Source organism: Ornithorhynchus anatinus, chromosome 20 (assembly GCF_004115215.2).
Source record: "Ornithorhynchus anatinus isolate Pmale09 chromosome 20, mOrnAna1.pri.v4, whole genome shotgun sequence".
Classification (NCBI taxonomy): domain Eukaryota; kingdom Metazoa; phylum Chordata; class Mammalia; order Monotremata; family Ornithorhynchidae; genus Ornithorhynchus; species Ornithorhynchus anatinus.
The window spans coordinates 27,700,850-27,725,525 of record NC_041747.1 but is presented as its reverse complement, the minus strand read 5'-3'; the positions used below and the strand labels follow the sequence as shown (position 1 = coordinate 27,725,525).

The following is a 24,676-nucleotide window of genomic DNA, read 5'->3' as shown; positions in this document are numbered from 1 at the left end:
TCTGTGCCAAGCACTGTAACTAAGCACTAGAGAAGATACAAGATCATCGGGACTGTAAATAGGAGGCGGCAAGATTTAATGCCCGTTTTACAGATGAGGAAACGGAGACAGAGACGAGTAACTTGCCCAAGGCCATACAACAGGCAAGTTGGCAGAGCTGGAATTAGAACCCAGGTCCTCTGATTCCCAAGCCCCGGGTCCTCTACTTCCAAGGCCGGGCTCTTTCCACGAGGTGGTTAGGTTATTGCAATTGTTTTTTGAAAGTGGGGAGAAATGAAACCAGAAAGGTTAGTCAGCAGGTAGGTGAGCAAATTCTGATTCCATGCCTGTGGTCGGGCGATGGGCGTGGCGTCAGGCCGCCAGCCCAGGTTAAATAGTGATTTGCTGTTTGGAAAATTTTAATGAGGATTTCCTCGCCTGAAAATTGCTGTATAGGAACCATAGGCCAGAGGGAGTCCAGCATTGGCGGAAGAGCCGGGGAGCCGAGCCACCGGAGGGGTTTTAAAGGGAGACAATCACCCACAGGTAAACAACTGGCGACCTAATGGAAAGAGCGTAGGCCCGGAAGCCGAATACGTGCGTTCTACTCCCTGACTCTTGCCATTCACCCGCTGTGGACCCATGGCATTTAACTACCCGGGGCCTCAGTTTCCTCATCCATAACAATGGGGATGAGGTACCTGTTCTCCCTCCCCGTGAGACCAGGACTGTGTCTGCTCTGCCAGTGATGACTAATAACGATGATAATAATAATGTTGGTATTTGTTAAGCACTCGCTATGTGCGGAGCACAGTTCTAAGCGCTGGGGTAGACACAAGGGAATCAGGTTGTCCCACGTGGGGCTCACGGTCTTAATCCCCATTTTACAGATGAGGGAACTGAGGCCCAGAGAAGTGATGTGACTCGCCCACAGTCACACAGCTGACAAGTGGCAGAGCCGGGATCCGAACCCATGACCTCTGACTCCAAAGCCCGGGCCCTTTCCACTGAGCCACGCTGCTTCAACGCTCGGCACATAATACGCACTTAACAAGCACCACAATTTTCTATGGTCCTCGTTTAGTGCTTACTCTGTTCCAGGCACTGTTCTAAGCTCTGAGGTAGATACGAGGGTAACCAGGTTGGACCCAATGCATGTCCCACGTGGGGCTCACTGTCTTAATCCCCATTTTACAGATGAGGTCACTGAGGCACAGAGAAGTGAAGCGATTTGCCCGAGGACGCACAGCAGACAAGTGGCGGAGCGGGGATTAGAAAACCCCCTGCCTTCTGATTCCCGGGCCCATCCTCTAATCACTAGGCCAAGCTGCTTCTCACTTGGAACGAGAAACAGCCTCTGGCTCTCACGGGGCTCACCATCTCAGAATATAAGTGGGGAGAGGGGATCGGTGGCAGATACATCTTACCTCCTTGAGGGCAGGGATCGTGTCTACCAACTCCGCTATACTCTGCTTTCCCCAAGCACTTAGCACAGCGCTCTGCCCACAGTAAAGGCTCGATAAATACCCCCGACACTGATTGGGGATGACAGATGCCTATGTAGGACACTGTATTTCTTCTTTCCATTATCCTCCAGACCAGTGATGGACGCCAAAGCACGTCATTCAGAGACCAAGAACCTTTAAATCTAGATTCTGGGGATTGGGAAGATCTAGACAGAAGCCACAAGAAAGGATCGTTTCCTGGCTCCCGTTAGAGCCTCTGAAGAGTACCTGACTGACCTGGACCGTGGCTTTTTACTTCTCCCCGGGAGGAGAATTTCTCCCATCCTCGGCCCAACTTTTCCTTATGGCCCCTTAAACCGTTTGCCCCGCTCCCGGCTTTGTTGGCAGACTTCCTTTTCCCGACCGCTAAACCCACGCCCTTTGTGCCCCCCGAACATTAACTGTATTATTTCCTCCTCGCCACCCCCACTAAGACTGTGATTCTGAGACTTTCCAATCAGACGTGCCCGGAGATTAGCGTGGCTTGGAGATCTATGGACGCAGCCATTCAAAAGGAAGATTTTGGCCGGGCTCCCGCCCATCTCCTAAGACCTTATTTTTCCTAAGGATTTACTGTCACCCTGCAAATCACAACTCTCCCTGCCCTGTGGAAACTGTTCAGGAGAGCGGGGCTCTCGACCGTCGCTCCGGTGGTCAGGGCCAGGGAACACTGGGGCTTGGGCCGCCCTTCTCTACGCCCTTCCGGTTCCCCAACCCCTTTTGTTTCATGGTATTCGTTAAGCGCTTACTACGCATCAGGCACTTCATTAAGCACTGGGGTAGACACGAGCTAATCGGGTTGGGCACGGCCCATGTCTCACACGAGGCTCCCCCGGTCTCAATCCCCATTCTACTTCTCCGAGACACGGCGTAGTGAAGTGACTTGCCCAGCAGACAAGTGGCGGAGCCAGGATTAGAATCCAGGTCCCTCTGACTGCCAGGCCTGGGCTCTATCCACTCGGCCATGCTGCTTCCCCTTGATAATTTGAGGTCCGTATCCCCGCCCCGTTCTAGGTCCAGTTCCTTGAGGGTAGGGAGTTTGCCCCGAGCTCCTCGGACTTTCCTAAGGACCGATAATTACAGTGACATCACATGGAGTGGCGGAAGCTCAACCCATTGCCGATAAAAACGTCCCCTAGCTGAGCCACGCGAGTCGGTGGCTTTCAGGCTGGGAACGGGACTCACACTTTCCAAGCGCTTAGTCCGATGCTCTGCCCGCAGTGAGCGCTCGATAAATACGACCGAATGGATGAATGACGGCCGACTATCTTCCGACCGTTTCAGGACCCGGGCCATGCCGCTCGGACTTAATATCAGTAAAGGCGGCATCGGTTAAGCGCTCATTGTGTGCCAAGCACTGTAGTAAGTGCCGGGGCGGATGGCGCTGCCGATCGCACGCGGGGTCGATCCGCGTACGTCATTCCTGCAGGAGAGCAGGCGTTCTCCGCTCCAGTGAGCCACAATGGCCCCGTTCGGCCGCCGGCGGAGAGAGGAGACTCAGACGGGAGGGTATCTATCACAACACGGCGGTGTTCTGGCTCAGAGGGGCCCATCTCCCCAAGAGGAGAAGCCACGCCACCCGGCTGTGGGAAAACAGCCTGGAAAAGAGGACCACATGGGGCTGGATTATCGTCGCCTGCCCGCCGGGACTCGCACGTACAGGAGGAAGCTGGGGATGTTTTCCCAGATCCGCGAGACCCGATGCTTTCTCTTTCTTAGGGAGAGAGCCCCGGCGGAGAGCAGCCGGCCCTTTCTCTCCAGACCACCGGAAAGCCTAGCGGCTCTGCTTTCTGTCCCGGGCTGGGCTAATTCCACGAGAGGAGACGTCTCCAGGGGCAGAGGCTGAGGCCAGGAGGGCGTTAACCCGATTTAGGAAATAAGGTCTTGGGGAGTTGAAGTCCACTAAAAAAGAGAGGAGACTTGGCTGGGAGCAGGCCCAGCAACTGTCGGCAGAAACAAGAACTTGGAGAGAGATTTGAGGCCTCAGATTTCATAATAATAATAATCAGAGTGGTATTTGTTAGGCACTTACTATGTATCAAGCACTGTACTAAGTATTAGAGAAGCAGCGTGGCTTAGTGGAAAGAGCCCGGGCTTGGGAGTCGAGGGCGTGGGTTCTAATCCCGGCTCCGTCACTTGTCTACTGTGTGACCTTGGGCAAGTCACTTAACTTCTCTGTGCCTCAGTTACCTCATCTGTAAAAATGGGGATTAATAAATGTGAGCCCCACGAGGGACAATCTGATTACCCTGTATCTACCCCAGCACTTAGAACGGTGCTCTGCACAGAGTAAGCGCTTAACAAATACCATAATTATTATTACTTGGGTAGAGAGAGGTTGATTAATAATAATAATAATAATAATGGCATTTGTTAAGCACTTACTATGTGCCAAGCACTGTTCTAAGCACTGGCGGGGGGGGGGATTACAAGGTAATCAGGTTGTCCCTCGTGGGGCTCACAGTCGTAATCCCCATTTTACAGTTAGGCCCATTCATTCATTCAATCGTATTTACTGAGTGCTTACTTTGTGTAGAGCACTGTACTAAGCGCTCAGAGAAGTTAAGTGACTTGCCCAAAGTCACACAGGTGACAAGTGGCAGAGCCGGGATTAGAACCCATGACCGCTGACTCCCAAGCCCGGCCTCTTTCCACTGAGCCACGCTGCTTCTCATAATTCTCATGATTCGGTCCCACACGGGACTCAGAGTCTAAGCAGGAGGGAAAACAGGTGTTGAATCTCCATTTTGTGGATGAGGGAACTGAGATACAGAGAAGTGGCTGGCCCATGGTCAGCCAGGCAGGTACATGGTGGAGTCAGGATTAGAACCCAGGTCCTCTGACTCCCAGGCCCGCACTCTTTCCATGAGGCCATGCTGCTTCTCATCATTGGGAAGCAGCGTGGCTCAGTGGAAAGAGCCCGGGCTTCGGAGTCAGAGGTCATGAGTTCGACTCCCGGCTCTGCCACTTGTCAGCTGTGGGACCGTGGGCGAGTCGCTTCACTTCTCTGGGCCTCAGTCACCTCCTCTGTAAAATGGGGATTAACTGTGAGCCTCACGTGGGACGACCTGATCACCCTGTATCTACCCCAGCACTTAGAAGAGTGCTCTGCACAGAGTAAGCGCTTAACAAATACCAACATTATTATTATTAGTGGAAAGGGCCTGGTTCTTGGAGCCAGGAGGCCCAGATACTAGCCCCAGATCTGCCCCTGGCCTGTGGGTCACCGTAGGCAAGACCCTTAACTGCTCTGGGCCTTGGCTTCCTCTTCTATAAATGGTGATCACGTCTACCTATTTTTATGTATTGTACTCTCTCCCAAGCGCTTAGTACAGCACTCTGCACTCAATAAGTATTCAAGTAATACCACTGCTTGATTCCTTTCCTTAAGAGTGAGTCCTGCGTGGGACAGGGCCTTAAATCCACTTCGATTATCTTGAACCTGAGCCAGCAACTCACTGCAGGGTGACCACTTAATCGATATGCCGTCTTCACGATGAACATCATCTCACCAGCTTCGTTCAACAGTCCTGTCGGTGAGCCCAGCGAGTAAGGGCTTCTCTTCGTCGATTGGATATTTTCTCCAATCTGTGGCTCCGAGCCGAAGGGCGAGCCCGGAAATGGTCCCCGGGATACTTCGGGAAAGGGGGCCGCCCATTCAAAGCAGAGCAAAGAGGACGGGAAAGTTCACGGCCTCACTAAGGAGGAATCCTGATTTATTCAAAGGAGAGAAACCCAGTCGGATGACCAACTCTAAAGGGCCGGCTGGGCCTCGGCCCTCTAAAAATGCCTGACGGCTGGGGAGATCTCCCAAGATCTTCGAGGCTTGGAAGACGGGGTGGAGCTGGAGATGAGCGAGGAAGACAAGAGGACCAGCCGCTCCCTCCTTCCGGCACGCCCGCTCCCTTCACCCACTACTCCCCGGCTCGCACTCATCGCCCCTCCTTGGTTCACCTTCTTCCCGGACCTCGCCCCCGACCCTCCGGCCTCCGACTCACCGCGCCAGATCCTAAGTGGCCAAGGGCGCCTCACCCTTCTCCCCGAGTCTACGGCCCGGGCCCTCACTCTCGAGGGACAGACGAGCGGTCCTTGAACTTGAAGTTCACAACCCCTCAGAGGCTTGCGAGTCATCTGCCGCGACTTGGAGACCCATCTGCGTCACTGTCTCAGCAAACCCAGCCCCGGGCCGAAGGCTGGGTTCTGCCTCCCCTGGACCTCCCAAGCCCAAACTTGGTGAAGTTGAAAGACCTTTTATTATGGTATTTGGTAAGTGCTTTCTATATGCCAGGCACTGTACTAAATACCGGGGATAGATCCAAACTAAGCAGGTTGGACCAAGTCCCCGTCCCCTACGGCGCTCACAGTCTTAATCCCCATTTAACAGATGAGATGACTGAGGCGAGTGAAGCGACTTGCCCGAGATCACACAGCGGAGGAGTAGCGGAGCCAGGAACAGAACCCAGTTCCTTCTGTCTCCCAGGACCGAGTCCTTGCTGCTTCCTGTTGATGGGGCGGGGCCTGTCCTTTCATTTCAGAAGGAGCTAACCCAAATGCTCTGTAATTAGCCTTCTGGCCCCAGACCCGACCTTTAGAGGCGATTAAGTCCTGCTGGTACAGGAAGCAGCCACCTCCCCTCCCCCGCCCTCCCCCTGCCAGTGCTCTCCGACCCGGGAAACGAAGCAAGTCTGGAGCGCTGGGTGCCTGAAACTCTGACACCAGTGGCCACTGAGCTACCCGGCTCCATTTGCCTCCCGACATCGACCTTCCAAATGAGCGTGCCGAGTCCGGATTCCCAAAAATGAAAATGGCTGCTTACAGAAGAGGAGAGAGCGCGTCACCCACGGTGGGAAAAAGGCCAGCACCCACAAAGGATCCCGTGGAAAGGTCTGGGGAAGCGTCCCGCCTCTCCCGTTTCCCGATTTTTGCGTTTGCGGCTAGACGGCGGGAACGACGGGGGCACCGGGTCCGGCTTCGGCAGCTCGAGACGACGGGAGTCGCCTGGGGACATTTTGAGGGGTCTCCCTGGTGGGAGAGAGCACCGAGGGGTGGGGAGGAGGGGGCCGGGTGGTCCCCTGGATTCATCCCACCGTCCCTTCCTTCAGGGGATGGGATTGCTCAAAAGGCAGTGTTTGGTTCAGGTCCCATCGGTCCCGAGCCTACGGGAAGCCAATGGACCAGGGGCCAGGCCGCCTCCACGGGTGCGTGGAAGAGCCGGGCCGGGGCTAGGCAGCCCACTCTGATGGGGCCTGAGTGTCCCCGACGGTGCAAGCGACTCATTCAATCGTTTAATCGTATTTTTTGAGTGCTCACTGTGTGCAGAGGGCTGCACTCAGCGGTTGGGAGAGTACAATAATGAACTCAACACAATGGATTCATCATCCTCATCATCGTAGCTGTGTTATCCGTGAAGCGCTTAGGTGCCAAACACCGTCCTAGGCACCGGGACAGCGACGGCGCAATCAGAGCCCACACAGTCCCTGCCCCGTACAGGGCTCACGGGGTGTTTCGTTTTTATCCCCACTTTAGAAACAAGGAAACTGAGACACAAAGGAGATGAGAGACTGTCCAGTTCCCCCGACTCCCCGTCCTGTGTTCTTTCCACTGGCTCCTCCTTCCCTGGCACCCTCAAAATGGCATATCGGCGCTTTTACGTTCGAAACCTGGAAAGGAACCATCTGGAAAGTTTCTCAAGGGCTATAAATTACCTAAGCTTTTTGGGTCTCATCGGTTTGCTTCTCTCCTGCTTGGAAATGGGAGGATGTTGCAGGCGAGCGTCTTTCCACTTGCACCGCCGCCCCAGGTCTCACAAGATATATGACCCCTTTCGATAATAAATTAAATGTCGACCGCTAAACCTCCCACACACAATTCCACGGTGGAGCCAGAAGAGATCAGAGACCCTCGGAGAAGCCGAATGCAAAGTCTTTCCAAACCTGTCGGGAAACGTCAATCCCCCGTCCCCGCCAAATTCTGACTCCGGAGGCCCCGGGGGCCAAATCGACCTCGGAGCTACGGCCCAGGTCCCGGTGAGTCCCGGTGTTAAGGACGGAAGGAGTTACGAGTCACGTGATGCGTGACCTTGTACCCTTCACTACATTCAAGTGGATGAAAAACAAGATTGGGTTACAATAGCACTCTTGTCGTCCTTCCAATTCAGGTTTTATCTCTTGTTTTTCATCTTTAAAGAGCTATTAAGTTATAAAAGTGACTATATAAATTATTCCAGGGACAGCTGAAAAAGTCTTCCCTGTAGCTGCAGCTTTTTGGCCATTTCTCCTTGGGTTTTTTTTATGCCATTTACAAAATAGAAGTGTGTGTGTGTGTGTGTGTGTGTGTGGTCAGACGGGAGCAGGGCAAGGGAGTAGGGATGGTTCGTTACAAACCATCCCCGGTGCCGGAAAAACCCAAGCACCGGCCCAGCTCTCCCCCTCCACCCACAGTCTCCCGCTAAGCCGTCAGCCACCACTGGCTTCTCCCGCCGAAAGAGGCGTCAGTAGGACCTTGCGGTAGGTTCGCCGATGTCCGGGCAGTTTCATTTAGAAACCGAGCCAATAAGAGCAATCATTTTTATGTGCTTACTATGTGCTACTGTACTTTAGCACTAGGGTAGCTTGGAGATAATCAGCTCCTGTCCCACATGGGGCTCCCAATTTAAGAGGGAGAACACCTACCGAATCCCCACTTTATAGAGGAGGAAACTGAGGCACAGAGAAGTGAAGTGACTTCATATACAGCAGGGAAATGTCAGAGTCAGATTAGGGATCGGGTCCACCGATTCCCAGGCCCGGGTTTTTTTCCACTAGGCCTCGCTGCTTCACTGTTCTCCAAAGCAAAGAGCCAGAAACATGAGTCCCATGTGGGGCAGGGACTGAACCCAACCTGATTATCTGGTGCTTAGTACAGTTCCATGTCTCATAAGAAGGGCTTAACAGAGACCATTAAAAAAAGAGCGAGCAATACCCGGAATATGCAGAGCGCTACCATTTTTCCCGTGCCCCTCCATGTTGATGATCTCATCTCATCACCAACTTTGGGGGAGGCTCAAATATTATTATCTCGCAGGGGAGCCAGAGAGGGTAAGTGAATTGCCTGGGGTGTCCCAGCGGTCGCAGTCTCTGCCCACTGTAGCCCCAGCACGGAGAGAGACGACGCAGGCCTCAGTGCAGGTCCAGCGCTTGTGGGGTGCAGTGTGTCCCTGTCCTCACCCCCTCGGTCAGACTGAAAAGGTGCCAGAAAAAGATTGGAGGGGGCATGGGTGCCCGGAGGCCCGTGCCCCGATCCAAGCCCACCGGGCCTCCTTGAGAGCCGGACTACGGGCCAGACTCAAACCTGAAAAACTTGAGACTTCCCCACTTGAGAGGACTGTTTATTTACTTTCTCCAAGCATTGTTTACTCAGTCTCATTTTCTTGCTTTGTTACTTAAATTGTCCATAATTCACTGTTTGGGTTCTAGTTCATTTCCGCTTAGGCTGACAGCCCCTGGGAGGTGTTTTGATCTAACCTTCCTGTACCTACTCCAGGGCTTAGCAAGAAACTCAGCACTTAGTACAGAGCTCAGGCTCAGCAGGGTAAGCGCTTAATAAATATTATAACCGGTAAATAAGAGAACACAGAGAGGGCTGCAGAGAGACTCCATTTCCAGGTATCTCATTCCTTAAAGCTGAGATGATTATTCATCGGGGATACAGCTATAATATTTACAACTGGAGGCATCAGAATAAATGACTGAATGAACACATGCCCATGTGCTGATAAACACGAACCCTCCCTGAATTCAGGCAGGAAGTACGACATGGAGTGAAAATCCTGCACTGGGCCTGACGTATATTTTTCCTCTGGCCTGGGCAAGCTGGGTTGCAGCTGAATTCTGGAAGAAGATGAGGCCTTCCTGTACTTGAGCATGGGCGACGGCGACCTGGCACCTGCCGAGAAGCCACTCCAGCCCGCCGGGACTGCCGGGAGAGAAGAGTTGCAGAGCGGACCCTGTCTGATCTGGTATTGACCCCAGTGCTTGGCACAGAACAAGCGCTTCAGCCTTGACTTCACTGGCCCTGTCCTCTTCTGGTTCTTCTCTTAGCTCTCTGGCCCCTCTTTCTCCGTCTTTTTTTAATGGTATTTAATAATGATAATAATAATGTTGGTATTTGTTAAGCGCTTACTATGTGCCGAGCACTGTTCTAAGCGCTGGGGTGGGTACAGGGTCATCAGGTGGTCCCACGGGAGGCTCACAGTTAATCCCCGTTTTACAGATGAGGTAACTGACCCGCCCACAGTCACACAGCTGACAATTGGCAGAGCCGGGATTCAAACTCACGACTCAAGCATTTAATATACGCCACTCCTCTTCTGGCGGTTGCCCATCCACCTCCGCGCCAGATAGGAACCCCTTCCCCTCGACTTTAAAGCACCGAAATCGGTTCAACACTCCTACGCGACCTCGATGGCCTTCTACAACCCAACCCACCCCCTTCGTTCCAACCTACTCGTTGTACCTTGATCACCAGCAACCACTTGCCCGCCGGCTTGGAACCCTCTCCCGTTTGATATCCGACGTACCACCTCTCTCCCCATCTTCAAAGCCCCATGAAAACTGCATCTCCTACAAGAGGCCTGCCCCGACCAAATCCTCGCTTCCCTATCTAAGCCTCCCTTTCTGGCCTGTACCCCTTAAACACTTTGATATTCACCCTCCCCGCCCCACGGCACTTACATACAGATCCCTCGGTAATTTATTTTAATGTCTGTCTCCCCCTCTGGATTATAAACTCCGTGTGGGCAGGGATCGGGTCTATCAACTCTGTGTGCAGGACTCTCTCAAGAACTTAGTCCAGAGACCTCTGCAAATAGAGAGCGGTCAAAAAATACGATTGATTAATGAATATCTGAGCAGCGAGAAGCAGGGTGGCCTAGTTGAAAGTAATGCAACTCGCTTTTTTATGGGAGGTAAACGATCATGTTGAAGCTTCACTAGGATAAAGAATCACAGTAAGGGGATAGTTAATATAATGTCTTGATATCATTAATATAATAATTGTTCTTAATATTCACGTGGACATGCAATGAATGTACTATATACATATAATGCACCTGCATAATATATATGTGTAATATTAATCATATGTAGTACGTACATCGTAATATATGTGGATATAAGATGAATATATTATTCATATAATAATATGATATTATGATATCATATAATAGGAGGCGCGGAAGTCAGACGATCTGGGTTCTAATCCCGGCTTGCTACTTATCTTCTGTGTGACTGCGGGCAAGTCCCTTCACGTCTCTGTGCCTCGGTTCCCTCGTCCGCAAAACGGGGGTTCAATTCCCTTCTACTTAAATTCCGAGCCCCATGCGGGACCTGATTATCTTGTAATTATCCCAGCGCTTAGCATAGTGCTTTTTAAATTGTTATTATCTGTTAAGCACTTACTATGTGCCAGGCACTCTACTAAGGGCTGGGATAGATTTAAGATAGGTGGGTTGGACTCAGTCCCCGTCCCACGAAGGGCTCACAGTCTTACTCCCCATTTCAGAGGGCTCGATGCCGAGTAAGCGCTTAATCAATTCCACAGTTATTATTATTTATCTGTATTATTAGCTAGAAAGTGGATCGCAACGCCTGACATCCACTAGTATTCTCCAGTAACTTCAGTCATTCACCCTGGCCCGATCCAGCCCATACATTGGCCTGAGCCTGAGACCGAGCTCTTCACTCTGTGGGCTTTAGCTAACGCGGGACCTCTGATCTGAGTTTGCTAGTGTTTCTTTGCCCTTTCACTTTTATTGGTTCAAACCCTTGCTTTCACCAGATTTTGCTCGTGTTTGTTTGGAGGGTCTCAAGGCAACGTATTCCAGGACGCCAGTCACCGTTGCGCAAATCATGTCGCTCAGTCCGGCAATCTCCCGAGACCGGGGGGCAACTATTTTGTCTTTAATTGAGAAAAATGAACGGAGTTCAGTGAAACTGTTCCCCCCTCAAAATGGTACCTGTGTGGTACAACTGGGATTTTGGAAGCTCTACAACCTAATGATAATTAATAATAACTGTGGTATTCGTTACACCCTTACTATAGGTAGGCCAAGCACCGTTCGAAGCGCTGAATAAGTACATTATCTCCGGTTGCTGCTTAAAACACTGAGGAGGGGGACAAAACGCTATTTTCAGACAGACATCATGGACAGAGAACGTATCTGCCAACTCTGCTGGACTGTGCTCTCCCGGGCATTTAGTACAGCGCTCTGCATGTAGCAAACTCTCCGTAAACACCATTGATTGATTGATTATGCCAGAGATTACGGATAATCCAAGTCTCCCATACACGCTGCGTTTAAGATTGCAGGACTAGGTCACCTTTAATCAGAGGCACTGGCTCCCCGAGTACTTTTTCACTCTGCTCCGATCGCTTCACTAGTGTTTTTTTGGACCAGGGCCTAGATATAAGCGCTATAAAATCTCGAGAGGAAAACGTCAATAACTGTCTCTAATAAAACAACATCATCCCCCTACACACACACTCCCCATAAATATTAGATTGTTTTATACTAGCAGAACACACTTACGCTAACCTGGGCTAGTCTGTCTTATCTCCCAATTAGGCCTTAAACTCTCAGCAGGGGGGAAAGTATGTAGAATGTGGACTGAGGTCTCTCGAGTGCCTGTTTCGGTGGAAACTTGATGAATGTTTGCTGGCTGATTTACTGACAATAAAAACTAGTCTGACCTGTTGCGATTCGATGTTGAGGATGGAGCCTCCTGCCAAAAACTCCGGGTGACAGTCCATCCTGAGACTTTACGTCCTGTAAACTGTAAACTACAAGAAGCAGCCTGGCCTGGTGGAAAGAGCCCGGGCCCGGGAGTCAGAGGACCTGGGTTCTAATCCCGGCTCCGCCGCCTATCTGCCGTGTGACCTGGGGTAAGTCTCTTTACTTCTCTGTGCCTCAGTTCCCTCATCAACAAAATGAAGAATCGATACCCGTGCTCCCTCTTAACTTAGAACGTGAGACCCGTGTGGGATCTTGAATCTTGTATCTACCCCAGCGCTTATTACAGTGCTTGGCACATAGTAAGCACTTAACAAAAAACATAATTAATGTTATTATCCTCCTGTATACTCCTTTATCATTATGGTATTTGTTCAGCACTTAAAAGCACTATACCTTTGGGCAGGGATCACACCCGCTGACTCTCTTATATTGTACTTTCCCACGCATTTAGTACAGTGCTCTTTTAAAAAAAAATGGTTAGGCGCTTACTATGTGCTAGGCACTGAACTAAACGCCAGGGTAGATACAAGCTAACCTGGTTGGACAGAGTCTAAATCCCACATGACGTTCACGTTTTTAATCCCCGTTTTACAGATGAGGTAACTAAGGCAGAGAAAAGTGAAATGGCTTGCCCAACGTAACCCAGCAGACAGGGGTGGAGCCGGGATTAGAACCCGGGTCGTTCCGACTCCCGGGCCAGTCCCCTATCCACTAGGCCGAGCTGCGTCTCTGCGCACGGTAAACTCATCAAGGACCACAATCCCCTTAAAACACACAATCACACCCAAGCCGAAAACCTTTTTTGAACAAATTTCCAAGTCCCAGCCGACCTTCTCTCACAGTTCCCCATTCTCCAAGCATCGCTTTAGAAAGCGAATGCCGCTCGTCATTTTTTCGATTTCCATCTCGGCTCCCGAGTGACAGCCATTAAAGAAACGCGCCAACCATCTCGGAGATGTTCAGAATTTTTCTACCAAATACCTTCCCTCTCCTCGGTCTCCCAGACATATTTCATTCCTTCCTGTTTTCCATGATGTCAGAGTTTCTTTCCGGGCTGCCAAGCAACTGTTCGGTTTTAGCATGAATGCGGACCTTTAAGAACTGATCCTGATTCCCTCGACCTGTATTAGGCTCTCCGTCAGATTTTCAAGGCCCAACAATAAGGCATCTTTTGTGCTGGGCAGTGCCCGGGACACAGACGTTACCTCCCCCTCCCCGCCCGCCTCCCAACCCCATGGGCCGTCCAGACGCATCAAAGTCATCGCTTACAAAGCCAACGTTGCCCAGAAAACAAAAGGTCCTGCATGTTTTGGAACCTCTCGTACTGGACAGAAAAAGCAAAAGGCCTTTTTGGGGGGGGGTGGGGGAGCCTGCCCTTGGAAAGAGGGAAACGTCTGGGAGAAAGGAGTGGGAACCAAAAGCTGGGACTGAAATGGCCCCTTCCCATGGCCGGGGGGAAGCCCTTTGAGCGGGAGATGGGCGAGGGGACTGGAAAGGTCCTCGAGGAGAACTTGGGAGACCGCCCCCCCCCACCAATCACTGGGGGCTGGGCCGCAAGCGTTTGCTGGAAAGGGTATGAAGTTATCTGCTTCCGGGACGGACACCTAAGTCCGGGACGACAGAAAAGGTGAGATAGCTTTCCCTGACTAATCTCCATAAGCTATATCATCTCTTCAGCCATCTCTAGCACAGGTGAACTTACTTACACCCTCCTCGGTACCCATGGGCACGTGCCCGCTTTATTTATTCCGACCAATCTAAGTTGTAAATCTTTTTATGTCGGCCTCCCAGTTTAGAGTATCAGCTCCCTCTTGGCAGGGAATGTGTCACTTCAGTATTCTGCCCTTCCCAAGAGCCCAGAGGGCATTCACTAAATGCTGCTTCTCCTTCTCTTCTGAAGCGAATCCTTTCCAGTTTTCAAATGCCAGGCTGACGGGACACACACAGCGGTTCGCACGTTAAGCACCGCAGGCCAGGCCAACAGGGTTTTGGAACCGGTGGTGGACCCGAGAGTGAAGTAGGTAGTCTCCCGGGGAACAGGCATCCAATTCTGCTACAACTTTGGGTTTTCATGACACAGCCTGGAAAAGTCACTTTGGAAATAATGAAATAATCCCCAAGTAGGAAAAGCAGTGTGGCCTCGTGGATAAAGCACGGGCCCGGGAGTCAGAAGGCCCTGGTTTCGATTCCCCACTCTGCCACTTGTCTGAAAGTCACTTGGCTTCTCTGCCTCAGTTACCTACCTCATCTGTAAAATGGGGATTAAGACTATGAGTCCCATGTAGGACATGGGCTGGGTCCAACCTGATTAGCTTCTATCTACCCCAGTGCTCAGTGTAATGCCTGGCACATAGTAAGCACTTAAAATACCGTTAAATATATACACATTTTCCCCACAGCACGAGTCTCTCCCAGCACAAGGCAACCTTCCGGTCAGCACCAGTGGGTTCAGATTAGGAGGAAGCAGGCTGTGCACGAGCCTGTGGCGTCGGTCATCTTGCTGTCCCGTCCTCTACCCGGCCTCAGCCTCGCTGTACTGAGCGGGACGTTGTTTTTACAACTTTACATGTTACCGCACTGAACGGCCTGGGTGCGGAACGTTCCGAGCACGGCGATAATAAAGGAATTTGTTGTGGAAAACATCAGGTCACGGTGGTATCTTCGAACCATCTACCCCCTAACCCATAAATTCCCCGAGACTCAGGGGTTACTACCATACTATCTCACCGTAAAATGGGGAATCTTCAGAAAAATGTAAGCAAGCCCTGGGTTAAAGGAGAACTCGCTGTCCTTGCGTGGGCTTCATACCGGAGGACGTTCCCCGGGCAAAGGGCAGACTGGGGAGGCTTGTGCTGGATCCAGAATGTGTTCTTAAAGACATATGGAATTTAGTGTGTGCTCACAGGAGTGCGTGTACACACCACACACACACACACAAACCCGGCTTCCCTGCAGAAGAAAGCAAATACCCCGGATGGAAGGCCAGGAGCGACGGGTAACGGTGCCACATCTCCTATCGGGTGTGGGGAAGAAAGGGCGGGGGAGACGCCGAGACGAAATCTGGCAGGTTTCAAAGACCCGTTAGGTCAGAAAGACCTTATTTTGGGTCTGTCAGTCCCCTTTGGAAGCCCTCAGATCTTGTCAGAAACTGGGGATGAGCGAAGCTGAGAAAATCCAGCCCCCCAAAACATCGTTTTTATCCCCAACAGCTAGAAACTGGTGGTAACAGTCCCCAGCATCCTCAGAGTCAGATGACATTTACGGTTGGGGGTGGGGAGACACAGAACTGGGGAAATCAAGAGACCCACAGCCTGGCATCCACTCCACCTACACCTCATATTTAGCGGAATTCAAATACAGTCAATAATAAGATGAACCTCCTCTATTCCGACCACTGCCTCGGTTAATAAAAAAAAAAAACCAAAAGGGCCAGGCTTCATGCCATATCACTAGATGCCAGACTCCTCTGTTTTTCTAAAGAGCCCATCCCACAGTTAGAAATATCATCTTCCAAAACCACACGCATTCTGATTTTTCAAAACGAAAGCTTACGGGAAAAGGGCCGACGGTGTTCAAAAAAGCCCTGAGTGAACAGAGTTCAGCCGATCCCGTTTCCTCTGGTGGAAACCGGGGCGACATCCCACGCTTGAGTATCTTCCTCTTCCCTTTTGGGGATCACGGTGGAGATGGAAAGGGGAAGGAAGTGTAGAGTTCAACCCTCCCAACCTAGTAAGTTGTCCCAAACTACAGGTCCCAGAACACCGGGGGCCCAAAGCGCTCATATATTGGGCATGCTCCAACTTGGCCTTGAAAGTGGGCAAGAGCAACCGGAGGTCAGTCGAAAGAAGGTCAGCCAGTTCGATCCGGGAAGCTCCTGATTCCAGCACATTTGCATATTTTTTCCTCCAACTGCCCAGTCTGGTCAAGAGAAGTCCCAGCCAGTCACCTGGCAAAGCCACAAAATAAATCATTATCCTTATTCCAAGAGGAAACCCTAACCGTGCTTGCCGGTGTCCCGAAAAGAATAATGGGCGGACAAGATCCTTTCCTCCCCAAGCACCCATAAGTACTGTCCAGCTTCAGAAACGACCAATAAGCGTTCCAGCTCGCAGGTTTTCCATGCGAATCTGCAATATTTTCAACTGCCCGATTACCTCACGAGGGAACTAGCTAGAGAACATCCGTGAAGATCTCGTCATCATCGTCAACGAATAAATCCCGGCTCTACCGCCCGCCTGTCGTGCGACCTTGGGTAGGTCGCTTAACTTCTCCGCGCCTCAGTTCCCTCATCTGCAAAACGGGGATTCGCTACTCATTTCTCTCTTCTACTTGGACCGTGAGCCCCGATTATCTTATATTCACCCCAGGGCTTAGAAGAGTGCTTGACACACAGTAAGCCCTTAATACACTGCTCTTATTACGATCATTATAATAAAAGAGATCTGCCGAGCATCCCCTGGGTGTCTTGGGCTATTGTGCGGGCCACTGGATGATCCTTGGAAGAAAGATTCCAAGTCCCTGCCTTTACTGCAACAACCCTCTTCAAGGGAAGCAGTAAGCCAGTCAAACTCACCAGATTCCCTAAACCCAGGGGACACGGCTCCTGGCCGAGTCACGGGACCGGGAGCTCTCCGTGAGGCCACTGGATCCATTCCCCCGCCCTCGCTGAGATAGGTCACACCTACAGCATCTCGACCCGGTGAAAATCCATCCTATTTTTAAAGGCGCTCCCCTCCCTATCCCTAAGAGAAATTCCCTTGACTTCTGGTTCCCTACCTGCCCTGTCTGAAATGATAGCTTTATAAACTAGCCTAATTCCCTCATGCTGCGGGCTAAGCTCTCCTTATTCCAGTAAGTATCAAACGACCACCTTTCTGGGCAAGGTGACCCTCCAGGTATCAGAACACTGCCCGGATCGTCCAAGGTGACCCTCCGGGTATCAGAACACCGCCCGGATCGTCCAAGGTGACCCTCCAGGTATTAGAAAACTGCCCGGGTCGTCCCTCGGCCTTCTCTTCTCCGGGATAAACGGGCCCAGTTCCTTTGACCTTGCTTCAGTGAATGAAACCTCCTCTTCCTCCTCTTTAAGGGAAAGGACACTGCCACTTCTGGGAGGAGAATCAGCACTGACAGCGCTTCTCGGGTACCCGAACTCCAGGGAGCCGCAGGCCGGGATTCCCTCTCGTTCTGCTCGGCCGTTGACGAAACCATAATGAAAACTCACGAAAATCCAGGCCGCCGAAGGGCAAGCGAGAGGAATTACTGCGGAGGAACGACTGAACTTCTCCAGACCCTCAAGGCTCTCTTCCCGGCGGGGGAGAGGAGGAACCGGCGAGTCTCTGGAACCCTCCGGACCGGAGGTGGGCCGAGATGGGGACGAGGCCGGAGGTGACCTTCCCGAACGGCCCGGGCGGGACCCGGGGGAGCCGGGCGGGCGGGGAACGCGACTACCGACTCTCTCGAGGGCTTAGTACAAGGCTCCGCACACGGTGAGTGTTCAGTAAATGCCACTGATCCACCGATGGTGGAAGGGCGGGGGGTGAAGGTACCGAGGGATACGTCCAGGTCGAGCATAACGCACGGGTTTAAAGTGGCGGAGCCCCCTGCTCCAACCCGTCATCCCCCAACCCGTCATCCCCCCCAGCCCGTCATTCCCCCCAACCCATCATCCGCCCCAGTCCGTCATCCCCCCCAGCCCGTCATTCCCCCCAACCCATCATCCGCCCCAGTCCGTCATCCCCCGCAACCCATCATCCCCCCAGCCCATCATCCGCCCCAGTCCGTCATCCCCCGCAACCCATCATCCCCCCCAGCCCATCATCTCCACAACCCATCAACCACCCCCCCCCAGCCCATCATCTCCCCCAGCCCATCATCCCCCGCTCAGCCCATCATCTCCACAACCCATCAACAACCCCCCCCCCCAACCCATCATCTCCCCCAGCCCATCATCCCCCCCTCAGCCCATCATTCCCCCCTCAGCCCATCATCCCCCCCGACCCATCATCCCCCCCCCCCCAGCCCATCACCCCCAGGGACGGTACCTTGTTGAGATGGGGGTTGCGGGTGATGTCGTAGCCCCTCTTCCTGAGGGCCGCGGGCGGGGGTCTCCTCGGGCCCGCGGCCCCGGGGCTGCCGGAGGAGGAGGGGGCCGGGCCCCCGGCGGCGAGGGCCCGCTGGGGGTGGGCGCCGGCCGGGGCCGGGGGCGGGGGCGGGGGCGGGGGCCGGAGCAACGGCCGGCCGGCCGGGCCGGGCAGCAGCCGCCGCATCCCCGCAGCCGGTGCCGTCCTGGGCCCGCCTCCACCGCCGCCCCCGCGGCCTGCGGGCGGGGGGGGGGGGATCCTGCGGGAGGGGGGATGCGGTCCGGGGGGGGCGTCCCTCAGAGTCCACCCCGCCCCCGCACGGGAGCCCGGCCCATCCTCGGGACCCCCGGACCCCCTCCCCCAGGGACCCTCCCTCGAGGACCCTCCCCTACGGACCTTCCTCCAGGGACCCTCCTCCACGGACCCTCCCCTAGACACCCACCCCTAGAAACCCTCCTCCAGGAGCCCTCCCCTAGAGCCCTTCCCCGGGACCCTCCCCCAGGGACCTTCCCCCGGAGACCCTCCCCTACGGGCCCTCCCCTGGACCCCTTCCTCCGGGGACCCTCCCTCAAGGACGCTCCCCTAGAGACCTTCCCCCAGGGACCCTCCCCGGGACCCTCCCCTAGAGACCCTCCCCCAGAGACCCTCCCCCAGGGACCCGCCCCTACGGGCCCTCGCCTAGACACCTTCCTCCGGGGACTCTCCTCCAGAGACCCTCCCCTACTAGGCCTTCCTCCAGGGACCCTCCGCTAGAGACCCTCCCCCAGAGACCCTCCCCCAGGGACCCTCCCCTAGACACCTTCCTCCGGGGACTCTCCTCCAGAGACCCTCCCCTACTAGGCCTTCCTCCAGGGACCCTCCTCCACGGACCCTCCGCTAGAGACCCTCCCCCAGGACCCCTCCCCCGGAGCCCCTCCCCTACAGACCTTCCTCCGAGGACGGTCCTCTAGACACCTTCCCCCAGGGACCCTCCCCCAAGGACCCTCCTCTAGAGACCTTCCTCCGGGGAGCCTCCCTCAAGGTCGCTCCCCCGGAGCCCCTCCCCCGGAGCCCCTCCCGGCCCACCTGTTCCCGCGGGGGCGTCGGGGGGGGCAGCGGAGCCGCGGGAGGCCCCCGGCGACGGGAGGCGGCCCCGGCCCCCGCCCCACCGCCCCGCCGCTCGCCCCAACCGCCGCCTCGGCGGAGCGCGCAGCCTCCGCACCCCTCGCCCACCCACACCTGCCCCCTCCCTCCTCTCCCTCCCCTCCCTCCCCTCCCCGCATCCCCGGCCCATCCCGCCCGCAGTCCCAACCCGACACCGGTCCGGGGCTCCCGGGGATCGGGGGGATGGGGCATGCCCCGGGAGATGCCCCCGGAGATCCCCCTGGAGATTCCCCAAGAGATGGCCCCGGAGAGGCCTCCCGGAGATGCCCCCGGAGACGCTGGCAGAGATGCCCCTGGAGATACCCCGAGAGATGCCCCCCGCAGAGGCCCCTGGAGCTACCCCTAGAGATGCCCCCGGAGATACCCCTGGAGATACCCCAAGAGACGGCCTTGGAGAGACCTCCCGGAGAGGCCCCCGGAGATGCCCCTAGAGAGGCCCCTCCCCCAGAGATGTCCCCGGAGATGCCCCCGATGCCCCTAGAGATGCCCCCAAAGTTGGCCCCGATTGCTTTGGAGATGCCCCCGATGCCCCCGGAGATGCACCCAGAGATGCCCCCGATGCCCCCCGGAGAGGGCCCCCAGAGATGCCCCCGGAGCCCGAGCCTGAAAGCAGGGACCCCAGGGCCACGGGTTGGGCCCTCTCCCTCCCTGCCTCACACCGGACAGACCTAGATCCAGTGCAAGGACCCACTGTGGAGCCTGGCATCCGGGGCGACCTGCTTGGGTATAGAGTTCGAGTCACCTCGCCGACTGTTCCCAAAACACACTTGGGCCAGGAGGATTGGATCTCTGAGGCTCATTGCGTGACCTAGCGGAGAGAGCACGGGCCTGGCAGTCAGGGGTCGTGGGTCGCGTGTCTGCCGGGTGACCTCGGCCGAGCGGCTCAACCTCCCCGTGCCTCAGTTTCGCCTCAAAATGACACGACGGACGTCAAGACGATTAAGCGGGCGTCGATATAAATACATAGAATTATAGACGTTTACATATATACGTAAGCGCGGTGGGGCGAAGAGAGGGAGGGGAGAGCAAAGGGAGCGAGTCGAGGCGATGCGGACGGGAGAGGGAGCTGAGGGAAAGGGGGGCTTTCCCATCTTTCTAATTGTAGTCAAGCTGGTTGTACGTATCATATACGTATGATTTGATATATATTTATGTGTACGTAAGCCATTTTTTGATGGTGTTCGTTAGGCGCTTACTATGCAGCGAACGCTGTTCTAAGCTCTAGGGTAGATAACAAGGTAATTAGGTTGGACACAGTCCCCGTCCAGCATGGCGTTTGCAGTTTGAGTAGGAATCCTTTTTTTTCTTTTAACAGACGAGGAAATCGAGGCATAGAGGGGTTAAGTGACTTGCTTAAGGTCACACGGCAAGCATTTGGCAGAAGAGGGATTTGAATCCAGGTCTTCCGCCTCCCGGACCCGGGCTCTTTCTACTCGTCGGTGCTGCTTCTCATGGCCTTTTCCTTTCTTTTCCTCCTGCAAGTGGAGTGGTGGACATATTGGTATATTAGTATTTATTGAATGCCATCTTGATGCAGTGCCCCAGTGTTAGGCGTTTGGGTGCTAAAGAATAAAGAAGTGACATACTCCCTGCCCTGGAGGAGCTTACACTCTAACAGGAGACTCAAACGTAGAAATATTTTAGGGACTAGGCAAAACAAATAACTGAAGTATAATTGAATGACCTTAGGTACAGGAGCCCTAAGGGTAAGTGTAAGGAAGTTCGTGAGTGCTAAGCTTTCCACAGAAGAAAATGTCTTTGGGCACTGAGCGATTAGGCCTCTGGAAATCCCTGGGTTGGGGAGCTCCCTCTAGACTGTAAGTTCTTTGTGGGGAGCTCTTAGTTCAGTGATCTGCCCACCGTAAACGCTCAATAAATACGATCCAACGAATGAACTTTGTTGGACTGTACTTTCCCAAGTACTCGGGACAGCTTTCCGTGTACAGTCGGCGCTCCGTAAATACCCTCGATTGATCAGAGCTGCGTGTTGTTTTTATCCTGCCACCCGGGCCTCTGGCCTACCAATCCTTTCTCTTCCCTCCTCTGTGCTTCCAAACCAAGGCTCTGCCCCCTGTCTCATCTCCCTAAAGGGAACCCATCTGACGACGCTTAAGACGATCGATCAGTGTAGAAGTCTAGAAATCCTCAGAGCAGCTGCTTGAGGGAGCCGAGTCCCCGAAAAGCAGAACAAACTTTCCCTCTGGTGTTTGTCTGGGGGTCTAGGGGGAGGCCGAGGGGAGTTAGCGGGGGGGCATTCTCCACCTTGTGATTTATGGGTCAGGCCCCTCAGTAGCCGCAGCGACAACCTGAGGCCCGCTTCATTGGCTCCAGGCTTGTTAAAGGGTAAGAAGCGCAGGCTGCAGATTCCGGTTTAACTTTGCCACGGTTTTATTCATCGCCTTTCTAGAATAGGAAAGTTTTTTTGTGGTCACAGATTTATCAGTCATTGAGACAAAAAGTCTGAGCCGGGCAGGGCTCTGTCTGGACTTTTTTTTTTTTTTTTGGATGAGCCTGTGAGTATGCGGACTATATTTACGCTCCTTGAAGTGAAGAAAGGTTAGATAAGGCTATTTCTGGCCCAAGCCAAATCCCTGTTGCCCCTTGTCGTTTCACTGTTACTTCTGGGGAGATTTCTTCAGGAGTTCAAGGACGCCAGCCCGGGTTAATTCCATGAGTGAGATTGAGATCGGTCTCTTGTGTGTGCCTTGCAATCAATCAGTCGGTGGTATTTATTGAGCGTTTACTGTGTGCAGGGTGCTGTGGTTAGCGCTTGGGAGGGTGTAACACAACAGCTGACAAGTTTAGCATTTCAGTCTGGGGAATTAGTTTCAGTCGGGTTGGGAGTTATCAATCGGCAAAACCGGGTGTTCTTGCAGCAGCTGAACTCTGAACTTGGCTCCTAAAGTGAAGGTCGGAGCTTGTGGCCTCAGGTCAGAGATGATCATCCCACACTCAGTCTGTTTACTTTCCGGAATATTGGTAGCTTACAGATCTAAAAGGTCATAGGTGGAGCCGGTTTTGTCTCCCTTACCACTGTGTATTGCTTAGTAATAAGAAAAACAACAACAGTAATGATAATTCATTCAATCGTATTTATTGAGCACTTACTGTGTGCGGAGCACTGTAGTAAGCACTTGGAAAGTACAATTCAGCAATGAGAGACAATCCCTGCCCATACCGGATTTACAATCTAGAAGGGGGGAGATAGACATCAAAACAAGTAAACAGGCATCAGTAGAATTAAATAGAATTACAGATACGCATCTAAACAAGTAAATAGGCATCGATATAAATAAATAGAAGAATGTATATATATATATACAGAAGTGCTGTGGGGGCGAGGAGGAGGGGAAGAGCAAAAGGGAGTGAGTCGAGGTGACACGGAAGGAAGGGGGAAAGGAGGAAAAGGGGGGCTTAGTCTGGGAAGGCCTCTTGGAGGAGGTGAGCTTTCAGAAGGGCTTTGAAGGGGGGAAGTGTGCTAGTCTGGCGGATGTGAGGAGGGAGGACGTTCCAGGCCAGAGGTAGGATGCGGGCCAGGGGTTGACGGCGGGACAGGTGAGAACGAGGCCCAGTGAGAAGGTTAGCGGCAGAGGGGCGGAGTCTGCGGGCTGGGCCGTAGAAGGAGAGAAGGGAGGTGAGGTAAGGAGGGGCAAGGTGATAGAGAGCTTTGAAGCCAATTGTGAGGAGGTTTTGTTTGATATTATGGATAATAATAACGGCATTCAACATTTACTATTTACCCAGCAATGGGGATAGAGGCATCAATATAAATATTGATATTGGGCAGGATAATCAGCCCAAGCACGGTCCCCGACCCAAGCGGGGCTCACAGTCTAAAGGGGATGGAGAACTGGCTTTTATTTCCCATTCGACAAACGAGGAAACAGACTCAGAGAATTTAAGCGACAAATCCAAGGTCACACCCCAGGTCTCCCAAACTGGTGTGCTTTCCACTAGGCCACGTTGCTTCACTACATAAAAATACTCTTTTGGGATTAGATTTACTGATCCCAGAGAAGACTGCCAAGATCCGTTACAGGTAAATTTAAGTGATACAAAGGATGAGCCTTGAAGACGTTTGAGTCTGTTTCCCCACAAGTCACCAACAGGCTAAAAAATTCCTCTGTGCAGATTCTGACTCCCCAAGTCTCAGGACTGAGGCCCATCCATCATTCTGGGGTGGGAGATTCCGTTATCATCAGCTCCTCCTGGGAATTTCATTTCCAAGTTTGGATACACTCTGGATTTACAGAAACGCTTTTCTTAAGCCTATCCGTACCCAGAGAGATGTGTCAACCTCAGGGCCTCTGTAGAGAAGCAGCGTGGCATGGTAATAATGTGGGTATTTGTTAAGCGCTTACTGTGTCCTGAGCACTGTTCTAAGCGCTGGGGTAGATACAGGGTAATCAGGTTGTCCCACGTGAGGCTCACAGTCTCCATCCCCATTTTACAGATGAGGGAACCGAGGCACAGAGAAGTGAAGTGATTTGCCCACAGTCACACAGCTGACAAGTGGCAGAGATGGAACATGGGCCTGGGAGTCAGAAGATCTGGATTCTAATCCCGGCTCTGCCACTTGTCTGCTTTGTAACCGTAGGCAGGTCACTTCCCTGTGCTTCAGTTACCTCATCTGTAAAATGGGAATTGAGAGAGCGAGCCCCACATCGGGACAGGGACTGTGTCCAATTCCATTTGCTCGTCTCTACCGTAGAGCTTAGTACAGTGCCTGGCACATAGTGAGCGCTGTACAGATACCGTGATTATAATTATTATCGGGAGAGGAGCTGCTCACCTCCAGGAGAGTTTTCAGGGCTATGGAGGCAGGTCTGAAAGGCGTGTGTGTCAGCACCGCAAATAGAAAATGCATCAGCAGAGCCAAGGACTCGCTTGCCAAGCCCTCGGTGTGGACTGGATTGTCAGACATACGTGATCTTGTCGGCCCCACCCACGTGTCAGACAAGAGGGCTAGCACACTCTATTTACGTGTATGAGTCGGGGGGATATGCATTCATATACGTAAGGGCAAAAAGACACCTTAAAGTTTCAAAAACCAGGAAGAGTTGGGACATTTCGTTTTTGCCTAGGTTTTTGACAATAGCTTGTTTGTGAACTGTATCACTACACCCAGTAGACTGGAAAAACGTAAAGAATGTGTTTCCACTGAAGTTAGACAGACAGAAAATATCAGTAGAGTC

At 53.2% G+C, this 24,676-nt stretch overlaps 1 protein-coding gene across 1 annotated transcript in view; it reads right to left on the bottom strand.

Annotated features, from left to right (window-relative positions):
- Positions 1 to 24,405, bottom strand: part of ME3 (malic enzyme 3) — a 71,984-nt gene extending 47,579 nt beyond the window's left edge. Inside the window, exons 1-4 of the mRNA XM_029048544.1 lie at positions 24,274 to 24,405; positions 22,101 to 22,114; positions 19,637 to 20,084; positions 18,300 to 18,431 (exon numbers count right to left, since the gene is read on the bottom strand). Coding sequence (XP_028904377.1) covers positions 18,300 to 18,431; positions 19,637 to 20,084; positions 22,101 to 22,114; positions 24,274 to 24,405 — 726 coding nt within the window. The remainder of the gene's footprint in view (positions 1 to 18,299; positions 18,432 to 19,636; positions 20,085 to 22,100; positions 22,115 to 24,273) is intronic.
- Between the last annotated feature and the right edge of the window lie 271 nt (positions 24,406 to 24,676).